General features: G+C 43.3%; 1 protein-coding gene across 1 annotated transcript in view; it reads left to right on the top strand.

Moving 5' to 3' along the window:
- Nucleotides 1–23,687, top strand: part of OVCH2 (ovochymase 2) — a gene marked incomplete at both ends in the record, with an annotated part of 45,449 nt that extends 21,762 nt beyond the window's left edge. Inside the window, 2 exons of the mRNA XM_079707812.1 lie at nt 23,381–23,439; nt 23,634–23,687. Coding sequence (XP_079563938.1) covers nt 23,381–23,439; nt 23,634–23,687 — 113 coding nt within the window. The remainder of the gene's footprint in view (nt 1–23,380; nt 23,440–23,633) is intronic.
- Nucleotides 23,688–24,475: the final 788 nt, after the last annotated feature.

Raw genomic sequence — 24,475 nt, 5'->3', positions numbered from 1 at the left:
TTTTTTTTTAAGTGAAGTATAATTGACATGTAACATATTAGTTTCAGGTGTGCAATAAAATGATTTGATATTTGTATTTTTGCTAAGTGATCACTGCAGTAAGCGTAGTCATCTCCCACCACCACACACAGTTACAATTGGTTTTCCTTGTGATGAGAATTTTTAAGATCTACTCTCAGCAACTTTCTCTTAGAGCTTTCCTTCTTGCTGTATTCTTTGCATAAATTTATAACAGGGTAATAATAACTAATGATGTCATGTGATTACATATACTAAACATCTACTTAACGGTAGACTTAATGGTAACTTTCACAATTTCCTTCCTTGTAACTGGTTTTTAGGTTTAAAATTTTCACCTTCACTCAATTTTGATAATTTATAATCTCCTAGTAATAGCTATAACACTCAGGTTTTCCTATTAATTGCTTTGTGCTGTGCAAAACATTACCTTATATACTTTTGTGATATTTTCTACTTTCCCAATTTTGTATATTTTTAAAATCTTTAAAAAAAATTAGACTAGCTAGTATCATCATTTTATAGAAATATTATTTTTATTTTAGAAAACAGTTAATTTTTATAATGACCCTATTTTTCTGGCTGCACCCTATTGAGTCACTTCAGCTGACCGAGACAGGCAGGCTGACCAAGGACTGGGGACTGTGACTCTGAGATATTTCCTGCAGATGATGGGCAGGCACAGCAATAACCCATGCTGACGCCAGAATGCAGCTGTGAGACTTGTTTATGTTCCCCTTAGAGCTCTTTTTTTTAAATTATTGTTATTTACTTTTCCCTATTTTTTTAACATCTTTATTGGAGTATAATTTCTTTACGATGGTGTGTTAGTTTCTGCCTTATAACAAAGTGAATCAGCTATACATATACATATATCCCCATATCTCCTCCCTCTTGCGTCTCTCTCCCACCCTCCCTAATCCCACCCCTCTAGGTGGTCACAAAGCACTGAGCTGATCTCCCTGTGCTATGCGGCTGCTTCCCACTAGCTATCGATTTTACATTTGGTAGTGTATATATGTCCATGCCACTCTCTCACTTCGTCCCAGCTTACCTTTCCCCCTCCCTGTGTCCTCGAGACCATTCTCTACGTCTGCATCTTTATTCCTGTCCTGCCCCTAGTTTCTTCAGAACCTTTTTTTTTTTTTTTAGATTCTATATATATGTGTTAGCATATGGTATTTGTTTTTCTCTTTCTGACTTACTTCACTCTGTATGACAGACTCTAGGTCCATCCACCTCACTACAAATAACTCAATTTTGTTTCTTTTGATGGCTGAGTAATATTCCATTGTATATATGTGCCACATCTTCTTTATCCATTCATCTGTCGATGGACACTTGGTTGCTTCCATGTCCTGGTTATTGTAAATAGAGCTGCAGTGAACATTGTGGTATATTATGTGGTACATAATTTTTGAATTATGGTTTTCTCAGGGTATATGCCCAGTAGTGGGATTGCTGGGTTGTATGGTAGTTCTATTTGTGGTTTTTTAAGGAACCTCCATACTGTTCTCCATAGTGGCTGTATCAATTTACATTCCCACCCACAGTACAAGAGGGTTCCCTTTTGTCCATACCCTCTCCAGCATTTATTGTTTGCAGATTGTTTTGATGGTGGCCATTCTGACTGGTGTGAGGTGATACCTCATTGTAGTTTTGATTTGCATTTCTCTAATGATTAGTGATGTTGAGCATCCTTTCATGTGTTTGTTGGCAATCTGTATATCTTCTTTGGAGAAATGTCTATTTAGATCTGCTGCCCATTTTTGGATTGGGTTCTTTGTTTTTTGATATTGAGTTGCATGAGCTGCTTGGAGATTTTGGAGATTAATCCGTTGTCAGTTGCTTCATTTTGTAGATATTTTCTCCCATTCTGAGGGTTGTCTTTTCTTCTTGTTTACGTTTTTGTTTGCTGTGCAAAAGCTTTTAAGTTTCATTAGGTCTCATTTGTTTATTTTTGTTTTTATTTCCATTTCTCTAGGAGGTGGGTCAAAAAGGATCTTGCTGTGATATATGTCATAGAGTGTTCTGCCTATGTTTTCCTCTAACAATTTTATAGGATCTGGCCTTACATTTAGGTCTTTAATCCGTTTTGAGTTTATTTTTGGGTATGGTGTTAGGGAGTGTTCTAATTTCATTCGTTTACATGTAGCTGTCCAGTTTTCCCAGCACCACTTATTGAAGAGACTGTCTTTTCTCTATTGTATATTCTTGCCTCCTTTATCAAAAATAAGGTGACCATATATGCATGGGTTTATCTCTGGGCTTTCTATCCTGTTCCATTTATCTATATTTCTGTTTTTGTGCCAGTACCATACTGTCTTGATTACTGTAGCTTTGTAGTGTAGTCTGAAGTCAGGGAGCCTGATTCCTCCAGCTCCATTTTTCATTCTCAAGATTGCTTTGGCTATTCGGGATCTTTTGTGTTTCCATACAAATTGTGAAATATTTTGTGCTAGTTTTGTGAAACATGCCATTGGTAGTTTCATAGGGATTACATTGAATCTGCAGTTTGCTTTCGGTAGTATAGTCATTTTCACAATGTTGATTCTTCCAATCCAAGAACGTGGTATACCTCTCCATCTGTCTGTATCATCTTTAATTTCTTTCATCAGTGTCTTATAGTTTTCTGCATGCAGGTCTTTTGTCTCCTTAGGTAGGTTTATTCCTAGGTATTTTATTCTTTTAGTTGCAGTGGTAAATGGGAGTGTTTCCTTAATTTCTCTTTCAGATTTTTCATCGTTAGCGTATAGGAATGCAAGTGTTTTCTGTGCATTAATTTTGTATCCTGCTACTTTACCAAATTCATTGATTAGCTCTAGTAGTTTTCTGGTAACATCTTTAGGATTCTCTATGTATAGTATCATGTCATCTTCAAATGGTTATCTTCTTTTCCGGTTTGTATTCCTTTTATTTCTTTTTCTTCTCTGATTGCTGTGGCTGAAACTTCTAAAAGTATGTTGAATAATAGTGAGGAGAGAGAACAACCGTGACTTGTTCCTGATCTTAGAGGAAATGGTTTCAGTTTTTCACCATCGAGGACGATGTTGGCTATGGCTTTGTCAGATATAGACTTTATTATGTTGAGGTAAGTTCCCTCTGTGCCTACTTTATGGAGAGTTTTTATCATAAATCGGTGTTGAATTTTGTCAAAAGCTTTTACTGCATCTATTGAGATGATCATATGGTTTTTCTCCTTCAATTTGTTAATATGATGTTTCACACTGATTGATTTACATACATGGAAGAATCCTTGCATTCCTGGGATAAAACCCACTTGATCATGGTGTATGATCCTTTTAATGTGCTGTTGGATTCTGTTTGCTAGTATTTTGTTGAGGATTTTATATTCATCAGTGATGTTGGCCTGTAGTTTTCTTTCTTGTGACATCTTTTTCTGGTTTTGGTATCAGGGTGATGGTGGCCTCGTAGAATGAGTTTGGGAGTGTTCCTCCCTCTGCTATATTTTGGAAGAGTTTGAGAAGGATAGGTGTTAGCTCTTCTCTAAATGTTTGATAGAATTCACCTGTGAAGCCATCTGGTCCTGGGCTTTTGTTTGTTGGAAGATTTTTAATCACAGTTTCAATTTCAATGCTTGTGATTGGTCTGTTTATATTTTCTGTTTCTTCCTGGTACAGTCTCAGAAGGTTGTGCTTTTCTAAGAATTTGTCAATTTCTTCCAGGTTGTCCATTTTATTGACATATAGTTGCTTGTAGTAACCTCTCATATCCTTTGTATTTCTGCAGTGTCAGTTGTTACTTCCCCTTTTTCATTTCTAATTCTATTGATATGAGTCTTCTCCCATTTTTTCTTGATGAGTCTGGCTAATGGTTTATCAATTTTGTTTATCTTCTCAAAGAACCAGCTTTTAGTTTTATTGATCTTTGTTACTGTTTCCTTCATTTCTTTTTCATTTATTTCTGGTCTGATCTTTATGATTTCTTTCCTTCTGCTAACTTTGGGGGTTATTGTTCTTCTTTCTCTAATTGCTTTAGGTGTAAATTTAGGTTGTCTATGTGAGATGTTTCTTGTTTCTTGAGGTATGATTGTGTTGTTATAAAATTCCCTCTTAGCACTGCTTTTGCTGCATCCCTTAGGTTTTGGGTGGTCGTGTTTTCATTGTCACTGTTTTCTAGTTAGTTTTTGATTTCCTCTTTGATTTCTTCAGTGATCTCTTGGTTATTTAGTAGTGTATTGTTTAGCCTCCATCTGTTTGTATTTTTTACAGAATTTTTTTCCTGTAATTGATATCTAGTCTCATAGCGTTGTGGTCAGAAAAGATACTTGATATGATTTCAATTTTCTTAAATTTACCAAGGCTTGATTTGTGACCCAAGATATGATCTATCCTGGAGAATGTTGCATGAGCACTTGAGAAAAAGGGTATTCTGTTGTTTTTGGATGGAATGTCCCATCAATATCTATTAAGTCCATCTTGTTTAATGTATCATTTAAAGCTTGTGTTTCCTTATTTATTTTCATTTTGGATGATCTGTCCATTGGTGAAAGTGGGGTGTTAAAGTCCCCTACTATGATTGTGTTACTGTTGATTTCCCCTTTTATGGCTGTTAGTATTTGCCTTATGTATTGAGGTGCTCCTATGTTGGGTGCATAAATATTTACAATTGTTATATCTTCTTCTTGGATTGATCCCTTGATCATTATGTAGTGTCCTTCTTTGTCTGTTGTAATAGTCTTTGTTTTAAAGTATTTTGTCTGATATGAGAATTGCTACTCCAGCTTTCTTTTCATTTCCATTTGCATGGAATGTCTTTTTCTATCTATCTCCTCCCTTTCAGTCTGTATGTGTCCCTAGGTGTGAAGTGGGTCTCTTGTAGACAGCATATATACGGGTCTTGTTTTTGTATCCATTCAGCCAGTCTATGTCTTTTGGTTGGAGTATTTAATCCATTTACATTTAAAGTAATTATCGATATGTATGTTCCTATTTCCATTTTCTTAATTGTTTTGGGTTTGTTATTGTAGGTTTTTTCCTTCTCTTGTGTTTCCTGCCTAGAGAAGTTCCTTTAGCATTTGTTGTAAAGCTGGTTTGGTGGTGCTGAATTCTCTTAGCTTTTGCTTGTCTGTAAAGGTTTTAATTTCTCCGTTGAATCTGAATGAGATTCTTGCTGGGTAGAGTAATCTTGGTTGTAGGTTTTTCCCCTTTCATCACTTTAAACATGTCCTACCACTCCCTCTGGCTTGCAGAGTTTCTGCTGAAAGATCAGCTGTTAACCTTATGGGGATTCCCTTGTATGTTATGTGTTTTTCCCTGGATGTTTTTTAATATTTTTTCTTTGTATTTAATTTTTGATAGTTTGATTAATATGTGTCTTGGCATGTTTCTCCTTGTATTTATCCTGTATGGGATTCTCTGTGCTTGCTGGACTTGATTGACTATTTCCTTTCCCCTATTAGGGAAGTTTTCTATGATAATCTTTTCAAATATTTTCTCAGTCCCTTTCTTTTTCTCTTCTTCTTCTGTGACCCCTATAATTTGAATTTTGGTTCATTTAATGTTGTCCCAGAGGTCTCTGACACTGTCCTCAATTCTGTTCATTCTTTTTTCTTTATTTAGCTCTGCAGTAGTTATTTCCACTATTTTATCTTCCAGGTCACTTATCCATTCTTCTGCCTCAGTTTTTATGCTGTTGATTCCTTCTAGAGAATTTTTAATTTCATTTATTGTGTTTTTCATCATTGTTTGTTTGCTCTTTAGTTCTTCTAGGTCCTTGTTAAACATTTCTTATATTTTCTCCATTCTATTTCCATGAGTTTGGATCATATTTACTATCATTACTCTGAATTCTTTTTCTGGTAGACTGCCTATTTCCTCTTCATTTGTTTGGTCTGGTGGGTTTTTACCTTGTTCCTTCATGTGCTCTTTGTTCCTCTGTCTTCTCATTTTGCTTAACTTACTGTTTGGGGTCTCCTTTTCACAGGCTGCAGTTCGTAGTTCCCGTTGCTTTTGGTGTCTGTCCCCAGTGGCTACAGTTGGTTCAGTGGGTTGTGGAGGCTTCCTGGTGAAGGGGACTGGCGCCTGTGTTCTGGTGGATGAGGCTGGATCTTGTCTTTCTGGTTGGCAGGACTGCATCCGGTGGTGTGTTTCGGGTTGTCTGTGAACTTATTATGATTTTAGGCAGCCTCTCTGCTAATGGGTTAGGTTGTGTTCCTGTCTTGCTAGTTGTCTGGTATGGGGCGTCCAGCACTGGAGCTTGCTTGCCATTGAGTGGAGCTGGGTCTTAGTGTTGAGATTGAGATCTCTGGGAGAGCTTTTGCCATATGATATTATGTGGAGCTGGGCAGTCTCTGGTGGACCAGTGTCCTAAACTCAGCTCTCCCACCTCAGAGGCAGAGGTCTAACATGCGGCCAGAGCACCAAGACCCTGTCAGCCACACAGCTCAGAAGAAAAGGAAGAAAAAATCAAAGAAAGAGAGAGAGAGAGAGAGAGAGAGAGGAAGAGAGAGAGAGAGAGAAAAAAAATAAAAAGGTATTAAAAGAAAATTTTTTTTAATTGTTAAAAATTTTTAAATTAAAATGTAATAAAAAGAAAGAAAGAAGAGAGCAACCAAACCAAAAAACAAAGCCACCAATGATAAAAAGTGCTAAAAACTATACTAAAATACAAAAACAAAAAAGGGCAGACAGAACCCTAGGAAAAATGGTAACAGCAAAGCTATACAGACAAATTCACACGAAGAAGCATACACACTCATCAAAAGAGAAAAAGGGGGCTTCCCTGGTGGCGCAGTGGTTGAGAGTCCGCCTGCCGATGCAGGGGACACGGGTTCGTGCCCCGGTCCGGGAGGATCCCACATGCCGCGGAGCGGCTGGGCCCATGAGCCATGGCCGCTGAGCCTGCGCGTCTGGAGCCTGTGCTCCGCAACGGGAGAGGCCACAACAGTGAGAGGCCCGCGTACCGCAAAAAAAAAAAAAAAAAAAAAAAAAAAAAAAAAAAAAAAAAAAAAAAATTTTTAAATTAAAATGTAATAAAAAGAAAGAAAGAAGAGAGCAACCAAACCAAAAAACAAAGCCACCAATGATAAAAAGTGCTAAAAACTATACTAAAATACAAAAACAAAAAAGGGCAGACAGAACCCTAGGAAAAATGGTAACAGCAAAGCTATACAGACAAATTCACACGAAGAAGCATACACACTCATCAAAAGAGAAAAAGGGGGCTTCCCTGGTGGCGCAGTGGTTGAGAGTCCGCCTGCCGATGCAGGGGACACGGGTTCGTGCCCCGGTCTGGGAAGATCCCATATGCCGCAGGGCGGCTGGGCCCATGAGCCATGGCCGCTGAGCCTGCGCGTCTGGAGCCTGTGCTTCGCAACGGGAGAGGCCACAACAGTGAGAGGCCCGCGTACAGCACAAAAAAAAAAAAAAAAGAGAAAAAGGAAAAAAATATATGTATCTATATATTAAAAAAAAGGAAGAGAGCAACCAAATCAATAAACAAATCTACCAATGATATTAAGCTCTAAATAGTAAACTAAGTTAAATATAAAACCAGACAAGTTAGATGCAGAAAGTAAACCCCAAGTCTACAGTTGCTCCAAAAGTCCACCGCCTCAGTTTTGGGATGATTCATTGTCTATTCAGGTATTCCACAGATGCAGCGTACATCAAGTTGATTGTGGAGATTTAATCCACTGCTCCTGAGGCTGCTGGGAGAGATTTCCCTTTCTCTTCTTTGTTCAGCTTTGGATTTGGCCCCGCCTGTGCATGTAGGTCGCCTGAGGGCATCTGTTCCCGCCCAGACAGGAGGGGGTTAAAGTAGCAGCTGATTAGGCGGCTCTGGCTCACTCAGGCCAGGGGGGAGGAAGGGGTATGGAGTGCGGGGTGAGCCTGCCGCGGCAGAGGCCAGCATGACGTTGCACTAGCCTGAGGCGCCCCATGTGTTCTCCCGGGGAAGTTGTCCCTGGATCACGGTACTCTCCCTGGCCATGGCGTGCTGCACAGGCTCCCAGGAGGGGAGGCTTGGATAGTGACCTGTGCTTGCACACAGGCTTCTTGGTGGCTGCAGCAGCAGCCTTAGCGTCTCATGCCCGTCTCTGGGATCCACGCTGATAGCCGCAGCTCGTGCCCATCTCTGGAGCTCGTTTAGGTGGTGCTCTGAATCCCCTCTCCTCACGCACCCTGAAACAATGGTCTCTTGCCTCTTTGGCAGCTCCAGACTTTTTCCCAGACTCCCACCCGGCTAGCTGTGGTGCACTAGCCCCTTCAGGCTGTGTTCACGCTGCCAACCCTAGTCCTCTCCCTGGGATCCAACCGAAACCCGAGGCTCAGCTCCCAGCCCCAACCCGCCCCGGCGGGTGAGCAGACAAGCCCCTCGGGCTGGTGAGTGCTGGTCGGCACCGATCCTCTGTGCGGGAATCTCTCTGCTTTGCCCTCCGCACCCCTGTTGCTGTGCTCTCCTCCGCGGCTCTGAAGCTTCCTACCCCGCCCTCCCCCCATCTCCGCCCCCGAAGGGGCTTCCTAGTGTGTGAAAACTCTTCCTTCTTCACAGCTCCCTCCCAGAGGGGCAGGTCCCGTCCCTATTCTTTTGTCTCTGTTTTTTCTTTTTTCTTTTGCCCTACCCGGGTATGTGGGGGAGTTTCTTGCCTTTTGGGAGGTCTGAGGTCTTCTCCCAGCGTTCAGTAGGTGTTCTGTAGGAGTTGTTCCACATGCAGATGTATTTCTGATGTATTTGTGGGGAGGAAGGTGATCTCCACGTCTTACTCCTCTGCCATCTTGAAGGTCTCCCCTCCTAGAGCTCTTAACTCGTAAAGTGATGTCAGACAGACTGCATCATGTTTCTGAGCCGTAGGAACAGAGACAGCATTCTCTAGAGCCTCACTGGGCTGCTGGAAGGGCTGGCTGTTGCCTTCACTGTGATGGTCAAGATGGCAGCCTTGCTTTCCCTCTGATTCCAGGGGTCTTTGGAGAGCCACCTCCCAACCCCATATTTTTTAATGAGGCCATACCTTCAATTTCTTTTCTTCTTACTTTCTAGTTGCCTGGGTGGTGAATGCAAACATCTGTGATTTGGCCAAAGGCTCCCCTCAGGTAAGAGACCTCAGAGCTTCCAGGCAGCCTTATCTCCAGGCAGCCTGGCCACCAGCGTTCACTGTGACTGCCACAGCCCCACTAGATCATGTGGTTCCCACGGTGCTGACCTGGGTTTGGTCATAGATGTTTCTGGTGTAGAATACAGGATTTGGACTGAATTTTCTTTCCCTTTATAAAGAGAGAAATAGGGAGGATTGAAGAGCCAACTCCAAGTCTGTCAATTGTGTCTAGCCTCACAATGGAGGTCCTCTTCTTCTCCTGGGAACCTTCTATTGCCCATAGGTCAGCTTTTCCTGTTTCTAGCCCTACAGGACTATAGAATGAGCAACAGTCATTTAGGAAACCCTCTCTCACACCCTTGTCCACCTGGAGCTATGTGGGCACTTACAACACAAGGGGGAGTCCCACAGCATCCCACATGGTGACCAGGTACCCACACTTCAAGTTGTTTCCTTGCTGGGGAGAATTCAAGCACCCAAGCTCCACGAGCCTCCCTTCTTCAGTGGGTCTATTTTACGCTACTTTTGTCTTATCAGAAGAGGTCCATCACGTACCTCATAAGCCACCCTAGCTCCTGCAGCACCACTATGGACTATGACTTGGCAACACCGCAACTGGTGGACCCACTTCACTTGAATTGGCACCTTCGTGGTCACAGCCACAGGATGGGTGCCCTCATCCAGGTCTGCGATCAGCCCTCACACTACGGTCCTGGGAAACTTCCATCCCTGCAGCCCTTCACAGACTCCTTACTTACACACCTCTCTCAGTAGTTCTCACACTGCCCCTGTGGTGTGAACAGGTGAGGACAGTTACCCCACGTTCACAAAAAGAAAAGAAACTGAGGCTTGTAAAGTCGAAGTGACAGAGTCACCCAACGGCTGAGACAGAGCCTGTGCTTGACTCAGCTTAAGCACAGTCATCTTTGCACTGTCCCCACTTTGGGACTAATTCCACACTGCTCCGGTGCTATGCCACCCTTCCTGCCCCGAGACTGATCCCTTATGTCATTCATTCTTTCACATGGTCACGTGCAAGTCTTCATTGCACGCCATCTTCTTGCCACACTCTCAGTTAGGCTCTGGGAATGCAAAAGCAAATAAAACCCAATCTGTGATTTCTAGCATAGAATTTATGAACTGTGTGTAACCGTCCCCAGAACAAGGTGATATAAATGCTGTAAGAGATGTGAGCGCTATGTTCAGAGGGGACACAGAGAAGGGAGTGACTTCCTACGACTATGAGGGAAGGCTTAGCTAAGGATTAGACACTTATGCTGGGCCTTAAAAGAATCAGAAGTTTTTCAGGGAGACAGAGAGGGGAAGGCATTCCATTCAGAGGGATTGGCGTGAACTAAGGATCAGAAAGGCTAAGCAGAGGGATAGTCAGGGCAAAGGTGACAGTTCTGTGGGGCTGGTGCTTCGACAGGGGGAATTGAGGGGAGTTTATTTAAAATTACAGCCTGAGTCCCAGTTGTGAAGGGTCTTATTTTGGTGCTAATGAAACAGAGCAGGACCCTATGGTCCTTGCCTCCCCCACTATGTCCTCAGCCTGCCTTTTGTCTGTGGAAAAACTTTAGACAAAGAATAAGTTTAATCAGAGAAGTGAGAAAATGCAGAAACAAAGGAAAACAGTCAAAGGAGACCAAATAATAATAGTTTAATCATTAAGCATAGTCAAGGACCTTTAGTTCCTCCTTAAGGGCTATAGGTAAGATTCTGAGCCATATCCCATTAACTGTTTTGCAGACACTGAAGACCCCACCAGGTGGAGGAGGATGACTACACGATGACCAAATTGAAGGCATGACATAAGCTACTCGGCTTCACACAATTCCGAGAACTGACCTCAAAGAAATGGGAACAAACCCTGGAACTAAAGGTTAATGTACTTAAAACAACCAAGATGACGCTGGTCAGACCACCACGTTACTGATTTCAAGACACCTGTCAGAGCTGACTGTGCTGTTCTGCTCCCTCCCTCCACCTACAGCCCTGAAACTCCCCTTTAAAAGCCCCTGTCCCCTGAGCAGCAATTGGGAGTTGGTTCATGGACAGGAGTCCACCCTCTCCCCCTGTTGCCAGCTTCTGAAATAAAGCAACCTTTCCTTTCCTACCAACACTTGTCCGTCGAGAACTGGCTTTCAAGCGGTGAGCAGCCAGACCTGGGTTCGGTAACACTAAGAAGGTTAGACTCTATCTTATAGTCCAGTGATGGGAACTATTGCCCTTCACGTGCAGAGGAGGCAAAAAAGAAAACCTGTACTAAAGAAAAATTAATCTGGCAGTTGAGGAGATGCATAGATGTAAGAGCCCAAATAAAATATGATGAGGACTACAAGTGACAAGGAGGAAAAAGTAATTTCAAAAAACATTGTTTCTACAGACTCAATAAGATTTGATGACCAATAAAAAAAGAAAGAAAGAAAGAAAAAAGATTTGATGACCAATAATGCTTAAAATGGAGGAAAGAAAAGAAAATGTCTCACACACACACACACACACACACACACACACACACGCACACACAACTTCCAGGTACGGAACTCAGGTGATTGCATAGATAAAAGCTAACCATGAAAATAGTTGGCATTTATTATTTACTCTGGGCCAAACCCTTTATGTGCATTATTTCATAGAAGCCTCTCAGTAAACCTGAGAAATTGGTACTATTATTAACCCTAATTTTACAGATGAAGAAATTGAAGCTCAGTGATCAATTTCTTTGCCCAAATACGTGGCCTAACGGATTCAAACCCAGGACTGTCTGAAGTTAGAAGAATTTGGCTCCTAACCAATACACTCTACTGCCTCTACATTTACTCTTGACCCAGAAAGGGAATATCATAGCAGTAGCAGATATAGGGAGGGTGTGAGGGGTGAAGATGAATTAAGTTTGTATTTGGTAATGTTAGAGGTACCTGTGGGATGTCCAGCTACAGTTGTCCAGGGATTAAGAAGGCAGCCAAGGATGTGATTTGAGAGGTAGCAAGTATGGGTGAGAGTTGCAGCCTTGAGAAAGGTTATTTTAAGAGGAAAAGGAGCAAAGGGAGAGAGGAGAACCTGAGGAAAGAAGCTGAAAGGAGTGAGCAGAAGGGCAGGGGGAGAAGCAGGACAGAGCATGGAAGCTGGGGAGGAGCTTAGGTTTCAAGAAGAAGGGTAGTCAATAGTGTAAAATGCTGCACAAAGTCTAGTCCTATAAGAATGGGAAAAGAGGCCTTTTGATTTGGCCATTGGCATGTTGTGGGTAACCTCAGTAAATCAGGATTCCATGGTCTGATGGCCAAAGAAGGAGAATAAACAGGAGGTGACAAAGAGGCAACAACAGAGATAGATTTCCTTTTCAGAAGAATGGTCCCCAAGTACAGTGGCTAGTCTCTGGGCTGCTGATGCTTCTGGCTTCAGGAGTCAAGGAGGTAGATACTAATACACTAGCATGATCCTAATAACCATTCATTTCTCAGCCTTAGTCTTCAAGGGGACTGTTTCTTCTCATAGCCATCACTTCTTATAAATGTTTCGGGTAATATAATTTTCTTTGACAGCTTGCCGAGAAACATCACATACCTTTTAATCCACATAGTAGAATCCTCTTTCCTTTTGTCTTTATGGATAAAATGCACTGAAAATATATTGTTTTTTTTCCTAGACATTAATTGACTTTAACAAAAGTGATTCCTTGCCTTCAAGGTGGAGAGATGTCCAACAAGTTTCTGCAGCTTAACATCTCCATCCTTGCCTCTGAAGCCTGCCAGGTGTGTTGTGCGTCCCTTGCTCCATGGATGCTCTGGAGAGCACTGGTGCTGGCTTCCCTTCTGGGGGAGGCACGGATTCCTTCTGGGTAAGTTCTCCACCCACCATCTCTCTCCTCTCTGGCAGCACTCCTGGGGGACTGGGCAGCTGGCAGCCTGTGGGAAAGATTCTGGTTGTCACCTGGTGGCTTGACAAAAGGGCCCCTGGTGGAGCTGCTGTGACCATGGGAGGTTAGAATCTTCAGGATCCTCAGAGACCCCCTGTAGATAATTTCAAGAACCATCTTTTGAGAATTGAATAGTCCTTTCTAAAAAAGCTTCCTTTGAATTTTCAGAAACGTTGTACTCCAGATAAGGAAAAGGATCCTCCCCTTATATTTTCAGGGGTTTGGTTTCCTTTTTCCTTGCTTCTGGAATTGAATCACTACTGGTTGCAGTATGGGGTAGGGCAGGCAATTCTATGGCTTCAAAAGATTTATTTCATCCTATTTGGGGAAGAATCATACATTCTTTATTGCTCCTCAATTCTCACCAGACTTATTATTACATACATTAAAGTTAAATTAGCAGACAAAATATATCACAAGATTGATCTACAGCTTGCATATCAAGATTGATGACCCACAAACCTTTAATTCTCGTCAGGGGTCCTTATCAGTTTGCAGAGAGCAGGCTCTGGCATAATCAGCTGTTACAAGTGCCCAACCCTCCTGGACCCCAGCAGAAATATCCTCCTATCCTTTCTTTTTCTGGATCATCACAAGTCTGCTCCCTCAGGCAGTGTGGTTCTTCCACCTCCCAACCTAGATCTACCAGGAACTGCATTTCCCTGCTCAGTTACCAGCCCTCAGGGCCACTGCCACCACACTCCTCTGTATCCCCACTCTTCTCCACTGAGTTAGTGGAGCCCCGGTGGTGTCATTTCCTTGGTGAAATGAGGGAGAACGTCTCTCTGCTTTGTGCTACCCTCTATGAGTACTGCTTGGGTCTTACTGTTTAAAAGGGACTTCAGTGAAATTCTTCTTTCAGTTCTGGTTTAAGGACTTCACCCTTGCTTTCTTTAGGATGAGTCTAGCCCAGTCAATAATGGGAGACAATGAAGGGATATTTGTACAACCACATGCATAGCAGCATTATTCATAATAGCTAAAACATGAAAGCAACCCAAGTGTCCATTGATGGATGAATGGTTAGGTAAAATGTCGTATATGCATACAATGGAATATTATTCATCCTTTAAAAGGAAGGAAACTCTAGCATATGCTACAACATAGATGAAACTATAGGACATTATACTAAGTGAAATAAGCCAGTCAAAAAAGACAAAACTGTTTGACTCTACTTATAATAGATACTTAGAATAGTCAAAATCATAAAGACAGAAAGTAGAAAGGTGCTTGCTGGGGCTGGGGAGAGGAAGGAATGGGGAGTTAGAGTTTCAGTTCTGCAAGGTGAAAAAGTTATGGAGATGGATGGTGGTGATGGTTGCACAATAATAAAAATGTATTTAACAGCACTGAACTGTACGCTTGAAAGGTTAAGATGGTAAGTTCTATGTTATGTGTATTTTACTACGTTTTTTCTAATTGGAAGAAAAAAGAATGGAAGACACCACGATATTCTCAGAATAGCCCCCTTAAGATGATTAAGGTTTCTTCATCTCCTCAGACTCTTTATACCTGGATCATTCTTCCCCCAATATAAATTCTTCCTCAGGAGTCTCTTCAGCCCTAAGCAAATAGACTTCTGCTAATTCCATCCCACCAGTTCAAACATCCCTGGAAAAGTCTGAAGCTCAGACTCAAGCTGAAACCCACTCATACATAAGGACATTAACTATGTCTTATAGATAGTCCATACACCATAATTGTTGGGGTTAATTTCTATGTTACACTTAAGATTCTGGGCACAGGATCAAAAAATAAGAAGCAAGAAATAAGCTCTTAATGCCTGTTGAAGCTTGATTTAAGAGCCAATGAAAAAACTGTTTCTGTTTCAGGGAGGGGGTCTGGCTCCTCAAGCAGAGTCCTGGAGGTGCCCTAAGAGTCCAGGTCCTCAGCCCCGTCGGCCCAGAAACTCAACTGTGTCAAGATTCTCGCCGTGACGAGGCTCACAGGAAATGAGTCCCAGACTCAATGGGAGGATATATAAGCACAGAGGTGGGTGTATTAACATGGGACCGGGGCAATTCACTTCTAGTGAATGTAATATGTGATATGGGATATGTACATCCACCCCTCCCAACTTCTGCTGCCAAACTTTTCTGATGGACAGCAAAGGTCAGACATCATCCTCAGGGGCATCTCATCCAGGTATGGGAGAGACCTACCAAAGCATTCCCCCATCACCGTTCCAGTAAGCAGAATGTTCATGATGCTGGGCAGGGTAGCAAACACCTGCTCTCTGATTTCCCTTCTTTCAGGCTCCATGAATACCCATCTCATGTTAACACTGTCCGTCTTCAGGATAGACTATAATAATGGCTCAGACCATAGGTTTCTTAACCACAGACAGGACAACGGTGCTCTGCACAGTGCACTGCACCCTAAACAATGTGATCAGATTCAGGTGTTGCCTATCATCCTCAATCATCCATTTATAAAGAATGTCCTGGCTTGTAATGAGGCTAGCCCAGTTCCTGCACATAGGAGACATTCAAGGATGGTTAATAAAGCTCCACCTATTACAGAAAGGTAGTCTCACTCATTATACTTCAATTCTAGGTCATTCTCAAGAGTTCTAGGGCCACATGAGTTTGCCCCTATATACAGTCAACACACATAGTAGGCATTCTAGTTTTCTCAGAATAATAATCATTTGGAACAATATACATTAACAAAAGTGGAATAGGGAAAATTTAAACTATTGATATATGACTGTATTAATCTCAGGTGTTTGCATCCTGAAACCCATTCCAATAAGACTGTGGTTTCAAATTGCCTTGAGTGAAATCAAATTGACTTGGAACAAGATTGTGAACATGATAATGTAGTTGAAATGATAAGTATGGTCAAAAATGAGTATTTCCAGCCGTTGCTATTTATCGATAACTTTAATACACTCGAGCATTTTATTTATTTATTTGGTTGTGCCAGGTCTTAGTTGCGGCAGTCGGGCTCCTTAGTTGTGGCATTCGAACTCTTAGTTGCGGCATGCATGTGGGACCTTGTTCCCTGACCAGGGATAGAACCCGGGCCCCCTGCATTGGAAGTGCAGAGTCTTAACCACTGCACCACCAGGGAAGTCCCTCTGGAGCATTTTATATCTCTTTTTTGCATCTTGAAAAAGTTTTGGTCTATTTTTCCTAATTTAAGGGGTGGGGAGAGGCTGACTTGCTTTTATGTCACTAATTTCTGTCCAACTCAGAATATAAATATCCAGAATAAGAACTCTAAAAGGATGTATTCCAAGGGGTTAGTAGGGATTTTCTTTGGGTTGATGGGGTATGAGTGTTCTTTAGGTTCTTCTTAGGCTTATCTCTTCATTTAATCAACAGGCATTTGTAAGGGGCTCTATCTGCACCAGTTATCTAGGCACAAGGGATACTTCAGTGAGCAAAATGGACAAAAATCTAATGGGGATGGGGAGGCAGATAATAAGCAAAGAAGTAAAAAATATAGCAGTTGATAATAAATGATATCGAGTAAAATAAATCAGGGATGAGGGGTAGTGAATGCTAAATAGAAGGACATTTGCAATTTAAAAAAATCTCTTGTCAGGGAAGAACTGATACATAGACATCTGAGGAAAGACCTGAAGGTGGTAAGGGTGAAGGCTAGGCAGATATCTGGGGATTAGAGCATTCTAGGCACAGAGGATGGCAAGTGCTAAAGACCTGAGGTGGGAGCATGTCTGAGATGTATAAAAACCCACTTGGAAGGTCAGTATGCTGGGAAAGGCATAGCCACAGGGAGATCAGAGAAGTTAGGTGGGAAAGGCGGCTTCTGTGGGACCTTATGGGCTAGTGTAAAGACATTGGCTCTTACTCCGAGTAGAATGAGAGGACATCAAGTGGAGTAGCAGTTAAACCCATTTTAACACGTTCACTCTTGCTCCTGTGTTGAAACTAGACTGTTGGGAGAGGGCACGGGACAAAGCAAGATCAGTCGGGAGGCTACTGCAATAATCAGGGCAAGAAACTGACATCTGAGTGGTAGCAGTGGGCTTGGTGAGCAGTAGAGTCTGGATATACATTAAAGTAAACGCCAACAGGATTTCCAGAGAGACTGAATGTGAGGTATGAAAAGGAGAAGTAAAAAATGACCCCAGGGGTTTTGGCCTGAGCAACTGGAAGTATGATGTCGCCATTTCCTGAAATGAAAAATTCTGAATAATGTACATTAACCAATGTGGCATAAGAAGGATTTGAACTATTTATATATGACTGTGTTGATCTCGGGTGTTCTCCTCCTGAGATGACTTCTTTAGATGACTATAAGGTACAAGAATTCTGGGAGAAGATTGGGAGTTTGTATTTGATCATGTTAAGTTTGAATTGCCTATGGTCATTCAAGAGGAGACGTCAAGTAGACAGATGGATATACGAACATGGAGTTCAGGGGAAAGATCCAGCCTGCATATGTAAACCATCAGCATATTGTTGTTACTTAAACTCATGACATAGGACAAGATCACCAAGGAAACTGAGATTTGAGTTCTGGAGCACTTCGACGTTTACGGGGTTGGGGGGAAATGAGAAGGAATTGACAGAGAACTGACCACTACATTTAGCAATGTGGATTTATTGAAATCTCAACAAGGGCAGTTTTAAAGGAGTGGTGAGAGTGAAAGCTTTTTTTGGAGTAAACTCAAGAGAGAATTTGATGGGCAGAATTGAAGGTGGCAAGTATAGGTAACTCTTTCAAGAAATTTTATTGTAACTGGGAACACGGAAATGGAGTAGCACCTAAAGGTGGATATGGAAGTCAAGAGAAGGTTTTATGACTTTTTTAATATGAGAAAAATGACAGAACACATGTACTCTGCCAGGAATTATTAAGTAGAGAGAAGGAACTGATAATGAGAGGAAAAGATGGAGGAACTGCTGGGGCAATGTTCCTTAACAGGTAAGAGGGGAAGAGAACTTAGAGGGGAACACAGCAGGTGATACAGAGTAACAGGAGGAAGGGCAGAGAAAAGAGGTGGCTTTCTACATTTCTGTACTTTCTGAGTTCTCTCCCACCATGGAAGAAAGTTATACTTGCTCTTAAACTGCAGGCTGCGAAAGACTGAAGTCTCAATACAAATGACCCAATCAGAGTCCTTTCTCCAAGAGCATCATTTGACATCTCTGGGCCTCAGCTTTGGCACCTGAAAAATGGAAGCCTCCTTTAAATTGGAAGTCAGGAATTCAGTTTAAGTTTGCGTGGCATCACGAAGAAAATGTTTTTGAATTTTATTTATTTATTTATTTTTGGCTGTGTCGGGTCTTCGTTTCTGTGCGTGGGCTTTCTCTAGTTGCGGCGAGCAGGGGCCACTCTTCATCGCGGTGTGCAGGCCTCTCACTGTCGCGGCCTCTCTTGTAGCGGAGCACAGGCTCCAGACGCGCAGGCTCAGTAGTTGTGGCTTGCGGGCTCTAGAGCGCAGGCTCAGTAGTTGTGGCTCACAGGCCTAGTTGCTCCGCGGCATGTGGGATCTTCCCAGACCAGGCCTCGAACCCGTGTCCCCTGCACTGGCAGGCAGATCCTCAACAACTGCGCCACCAGGGAAGCCCGAAGAAAATGTTTTTATGCATTGACTGTATCACAGGTTGCCGTGGTGTAGGGGAAAGACCTACGTTCAGAAACATGGGCTTGTGTCCTAGCTTTGTGACCTTGGCCAAGGCATGGAATCCCTCGGAGGTTCTTTCTCCAAACTAAAGTGGTTGTAAAAGGATCACAGCAATTTCAGAGGGATATCTCCCACTATGGGAAATGCTTTGCATACCCTACAGTTCCATGAAAAAGAATGTTTTATAATGATTCTCAGAATGGAGGCTTTAGCCCAGTTTGTTCCATCTTCACTCGTTCTTGCTTTAAAAAACAAACAAACAACAGAAATTGCCCCCACAAACACTGGCTGTGTTCAACTAGGAGGCAGGCATGTGTTCTTTCATTTCTTTCTTTGGGACATTTTCCCATTCTCCCTTCCTGGAGGCCAGCCTTTCTCCTCATATAGGTCTGAGGCTCCCAGCCCCGGGCAGGCAGCCACACCCCGTCTGTGCAGGTGGCACTCTCCCCCCGAAGCTGCATCAGCTGTCCTAGTTACTCCCTGTTGTCTCCACCACCCAAGCTGCGAACTCACAATTACATACTACCTTCTGGAGGCTGTACCCCAGCCCTGCCACAACAGATGTCGTTTGGGAAGAGTTGAAGCAACTGCTGTAAACACTGGGGGGGAACTCGACTAGCAGGGTTGGCGTAGCTCTGCAGACAGAGCTGCTCAGGGAGGATTCCTCTGGGTGTGGGAGGGACGACAGGAATAGGACTCCTCGAGCTATTCTTTTTTTTTTTCTTGAAATGTTTTTAGTTTTTATTTTTTATCTCTCTATATTTTTTAAGTGGAGTATAGTTGATTTACAATGTGTTAATTTCTGCTGTACAGCAGCAAAGCGATTCAGTTATACATATATATACATTTTTAAAATATTCTTTTCCATTATGGTTTATCATAGGATATTGAATATAGTTCCCTGTGCTGTACAGTAGGACCTTGTTTATCCATTCTGTATATAAAAGCTTAATCTGCTACACCCAACCTCCCACTCCACCCCTCCCCCAACCCCCTCCCCCTTGGCAACCACCAGTCTGTTCTCTATGTCTGTGATTCTGTTTCTGTTTCATGAACCTGTCTCAAGCTATTCTTTGACTCCTCCCAAACATACTGTTTCTGGCAAATTCTGGTCATTCCCAGCGTCTCAAGCCTCTTGTCTTTATACAGTCTTATCCCACCAGGCCTATGTCAGCACCAGATTGCCAGGAGCATGCCAAGTTTTCCATGCCACATTTCCATTCTACAAGCCAAGGTTGAAACATTCCAGAAAGCAAAGTGTTACCATTGCTTTATGTGCAATGCTTTATTTGCAGTGCTCAGTGGAGAATTCTGATCAGGTAGCATCAATGTACTTTAGTTTAAAATCCTTGAAGAGGAAAACCAAGGAAACTCCAATTCAAGTAATATTCTGCCTAGGTCATGGTTGATTGCTTGGAGTGGGTTAGGTACTCCATCTGTGTTCTCTTATAAAGTTTACCCCAGTCAACTAGATTTGTCTGCCTAGGTCCTTTGTTCAGGATGACATTTTTGCACAATACACAGGCCAGAACCCAGTGCAGAGGAAGGGATGGAGTGGGTGGGCTGCCCATGTGGCCTGGCAGAGACAACAAGCTGAAGATGTGGCCAGGCAGCAGGAGGCTGCTGAAAGAAAAGAAACCCATAATTAGAGCAACAAGAGCATCAGGACCAGAGGGGAGGGCCACCTCCTGCCTTCTCTTATCCAAATTAAAGGAAATATATTTTTGGAATAAATCTAAGTATAAGTAAGCCCTAAGAGACAAAAACAATAGTTCATTTAGTATGTTAGTTTCTCATTGCTGCTATAACACATTATCACAAATCTACTGGCTTTAAACAGCACAAATTTATTCTCTTACAGTTCTGGAAGCTAGAATTATAAAAATCAGTTTCACTGGGCTAAAGTCAAGATATTAGCAGGGCTGGTTCCTTCCAAAGGCTCTGAGGGGAAAGTCCTTTTCCTTGCTCTTTTCAGCTTCTAGTGGTGCCTGCATTCTTTGGTTTGTGTCCCCTTCCTCCATCTTCAAAGTCTGTCACTCCAATTGCTGCTCTGGCATCACATCACCTTCTTCTCTGACCTCCTGTGTCCTTCTTATAAAGAATATTGTGACCACATTGGGCCCACGAGGCAATCCAGGATAGTCTCAACTCAAGATCTTTAACTTCACTGCAGCTATAAGGCAGTATTCACAGATTCTAGGATTTAGGATGTGGTATATTTGGGGGCCTGTCACTGAGCCTACCACAATTTAAGCTTAACATGTCCATAGGTGCTCATTTGTTCAAAGGATAAAATAGAAATAAATCATTTTCAAAGTTAAAAGCTAATGACAAGCCCACAACAGCCTGGAAATTTAAGAAGCAAATACTCTAAGCACCAACTTGGTCAGGGCACCGGCTTTCCCAGGGGAATCTCAGCAGTGAGAGGGGTTCAGTACTGTCATATATGCTCAAACAGTGACAACAGATGTTCATTCTTTCTTTTTTCAGCAAATACTTGCTGAGGGCCTACTCTTTGCTGGGCCCTCTTACCAAGCTGAGGATGTGAGGAGTGAGACATGTGCTTATAGTCTATTTCAGGAGAAGAGTAGAAGATGAACCAAAATGCAGGCAGCACACGAACATATGAGGGACACATATAAAGTGTGCAGGAGTGCTGAGGAGAGAAAAGAATTATTGCTCTCTTGAAATTACCAGGAACCCAGATAAATGCCTACCTTCATCCCACTCCAAGATTAACAAAGCAGGTTGTGCCATCTGTCCCTCTAGTAACATGGAGGGACCGTGCAGGGAACATGAGAAGGGAGAATGGAGGGTACAGGCAAAGTACTAAGAAATCCACAGTACAAAGTGAGGCATCTTTAGATTCCAAAGCCAAAAATAGACTTTTGATTGAATCAAAGGAAGAAGATTCATTCATTCATGCAATAAATATTTATTGATCATCTACCAATTGCTAGGCACTGTTCTGGGCCTAGGATACAGCAGAAGTTAAAACAGACAAAGCAATTCCTGTGCTCATGGATCTTATCTCCCAGCAGGAAGAGAAAGACAATAAGCAAGTTGGTAAGATATTGTAGTATGTCATCTGGTGATTTGTCTTACAGAGACAAATTAGGCAAGCAAGGCACATAGAGTACTGATGGAGAGGATTGGTCCTTTCTTTAGTATTTATGGAGCACCTACTAAACATAGTATTTATGAGCATCTACTCTGGGCTGGACAGTGTGATAAATGCTGCAGAGCAGAGATGAATTTATTCACTCATTTGTTAAATATTTATTAAATGTTATCTATGTGACGGTCACTGTGATAAGCCCTGGGGACACAGAGTCTCTGCCCTAGTGGAATGTCCAGACTAATGTGAGCCAGCCATTTAACAATTAAATATTCAGAAGTAACAGCTATGAATAGAATGTAATATGTACACCTCCTTTAATTGGGGGATTGGAGCAGGCATCTCTAAGGAAGTGATATTTGAACTCAGACCCAAATAAGAGTGAAAGATATAAACAGTTGTTATGAACTATTGTAATTAGAGAAGTATGGCATTGTCACGAGAGCTGGGCAACTAGATCAATGTAAGAAAACAGGGAGGCCAGAACCAGACTCATAAATATGTGAAAACTGATATATGACAGGGGTGGCATTGCAGGCTAGTAGTGACCAGGTATGAGCAATTCAATAAATGTTACTAAGACAACGCATTATCCATATAGAAAAAATTAAACTGGATCCCTTCTTCACATCATACACAGAAATCAATTCCAGGTGGTTGAGAGACTTAAAAGGGAAAACCTTTGTCTTGTCAGAGAAAATACAGAATATCTTGAACTTAGGTAAGAATAGACAAGTCACAAAAAGCACTAACCATAAAGGGAAAAGATTGAAGATTGATACATACGATTATATCACAATTTCAGACTTTTATTCATCCAAAGACAGAGGGAGAAGGAGAGAGAGAAGGAAGGAAGACGGGAAGGAAGAATAAGTTGCCTACTGGGAGAAAACATTTGTAACATTTGATATAATTGGCAAAGAAGTGGTCTCTAAAATATATAAAAGACTCCTAAAATTCAGTAAGAAAAAGACAGCTCAATACAAAAATGGGCAGAAGTCATGAGGAGCCTTTTTTTTTTTCAAAGAAAGACTCTCCATGAGAAAAAAAACCTATGGAACATGTTCAACCTCCTTAGCAATTAGGTAATGAAATTAGTTCATAAGCCATCAATTGTGAAATTGACTAATAGATTAATCAGTTCATTTCACAATTAACAGATCGCCAAAAATTAAGGTATCTGACAAAAATACCCTGGCATCTGGAGGTGTTGGTGGGGGAGGTCCATTATGCATGTGCCTGTAGTGGTGTGTGTTTGGGGGCTGGGGGTGGGAGTCCATTTCCTGGCTCCTCTGTCTTACTCAGGCCCGGGAAGCGGGGATTTACCTTTGCCACTGGCAGTGGGAGAATTGATGGGGGAGGGGGTTACCAAGGTTCTGAAATGTGCTGTAAAGAACCCCCATAGCCGTCTATGCCTGCAATTCGGCATCCTCTTTGGTCTTGTGTTGGGTACCTATCACCTCTCTCTCCCAACAGAGAATGAATGAATGAATGAATGAATGCTTTGTCTTCTTTAACTCGATCACACACTCCCCCGCCCCCCCAAACACCTGGCCCGGGGACCAGGCTCAGAGTAGGAGCTCATTATGGATGTCTACTGAATATATTTCGGTGCTCTTTGAATTGGCGTGAATTCCCATTTCTTTAACCAGCACACACTTCCTCCAGGCTTGCCACAGTTTAAACAAGCGGAGGAGAGGGAGTTCTCCGTCAGGGATGCTCAGAGTGTGAGCCAAGAGGACCAGGATGCAGAGGGAGCCACGTAATAAACCAGGGACGTTAAACTAGGAGCGAGGTAGCCCCCAGCTCCCCGCAGGGCCTCGGTCCCGCCCTGGAAGGCCCCGGATTGGGGGCCCTGGGGGCAGGGCGGGAGTCCCGCGAGAAAGAACCTTCTGACCCCCGGCCCCAGCCCTCGGGGTAGGGTCGGAGGAGGTGCCGCGCGCCGCCGGCCCTGGGCGCGCGTTTCCCGGCCTAGCTCCCGTCCTCGGTGTCTTCCTGGCCTCCCAAACAGCGCCACTTCGACGACATGTTCGGCGTCTGGGTCCGGGTGACTTCCCGGCGGCGGCTAGACGGCCCGGCGGGAAGAGGCCCGAGACGAGGGGGCGGGCAGGAGCCGGGCGGAGTCCGCCGGGGCCCGGGAACCTGGACAGGCTGGGGGAGAGGGCCGGCAGCCAGTGTCTGTCCGCGGTGGCCTGCGAAGGGCGGGGTGGGCGCTGGGCCGGGCGGAGCCGGAGGAGGCCTGGCGCTGGCCTGGGGCGTGAGAAGAGGGCGGGGCGGACCTTTCCCAAATCTGCTCCGGGCATATTTGCAGGCAGGGTGGCGGGCTGGGGGGCGGATGCGGGGAACCTTGCGGAGCCGCTGGCTGGTGAGTGTCCAGGCCTCATTGCCCTGCCTCCCAGGGTGTTGGTGTGTCCTGAGGCGCCAAGGTAATGGAGTACTCAGAGGTGCTACCGAAGTAAGTCGTTTGGACCCTACCCGGGCCCTAGCCGGGTGGCCGGAGAGCTCTTTCTCCATTTGGGTTTGAGCAAGCGAGTATAAGGCACAAGATTTATTCAGGGGCCAAAGAATGGGGACGGGGGAACTAAGTTCACAGTTCAACTTCGCGCCCACCTGGCGGGAGGGACTTAATTTTAAAGAGTAAAGACAAAGCGAGGAGGAGTGAGGCTTACTATGTGGAGGCATATGCAGTAGCCTACCGGGAAGGGGCAGGGCTTTTTCCGAGGGACTGGGGTGCCACCCCCTTGTTATCCTGTTTTGGTCTTT

Source organism: Hyperoodon ampullatus (genome assembly GCF_949752795.1).
Source record: "Hyperoodon ampullatus genome assembly, chromosome: 7".
Classification (NCBI taxonomy): Eukaryota; Metazoa; Chordata; class Mammalia; order Artiodactyla; family Ziphiidae; genus Hyperoodon; species Hyperoodon ampullatus.
This window is presented reverse-complemented; position numbering and strand designations above follow the sequence as displayed.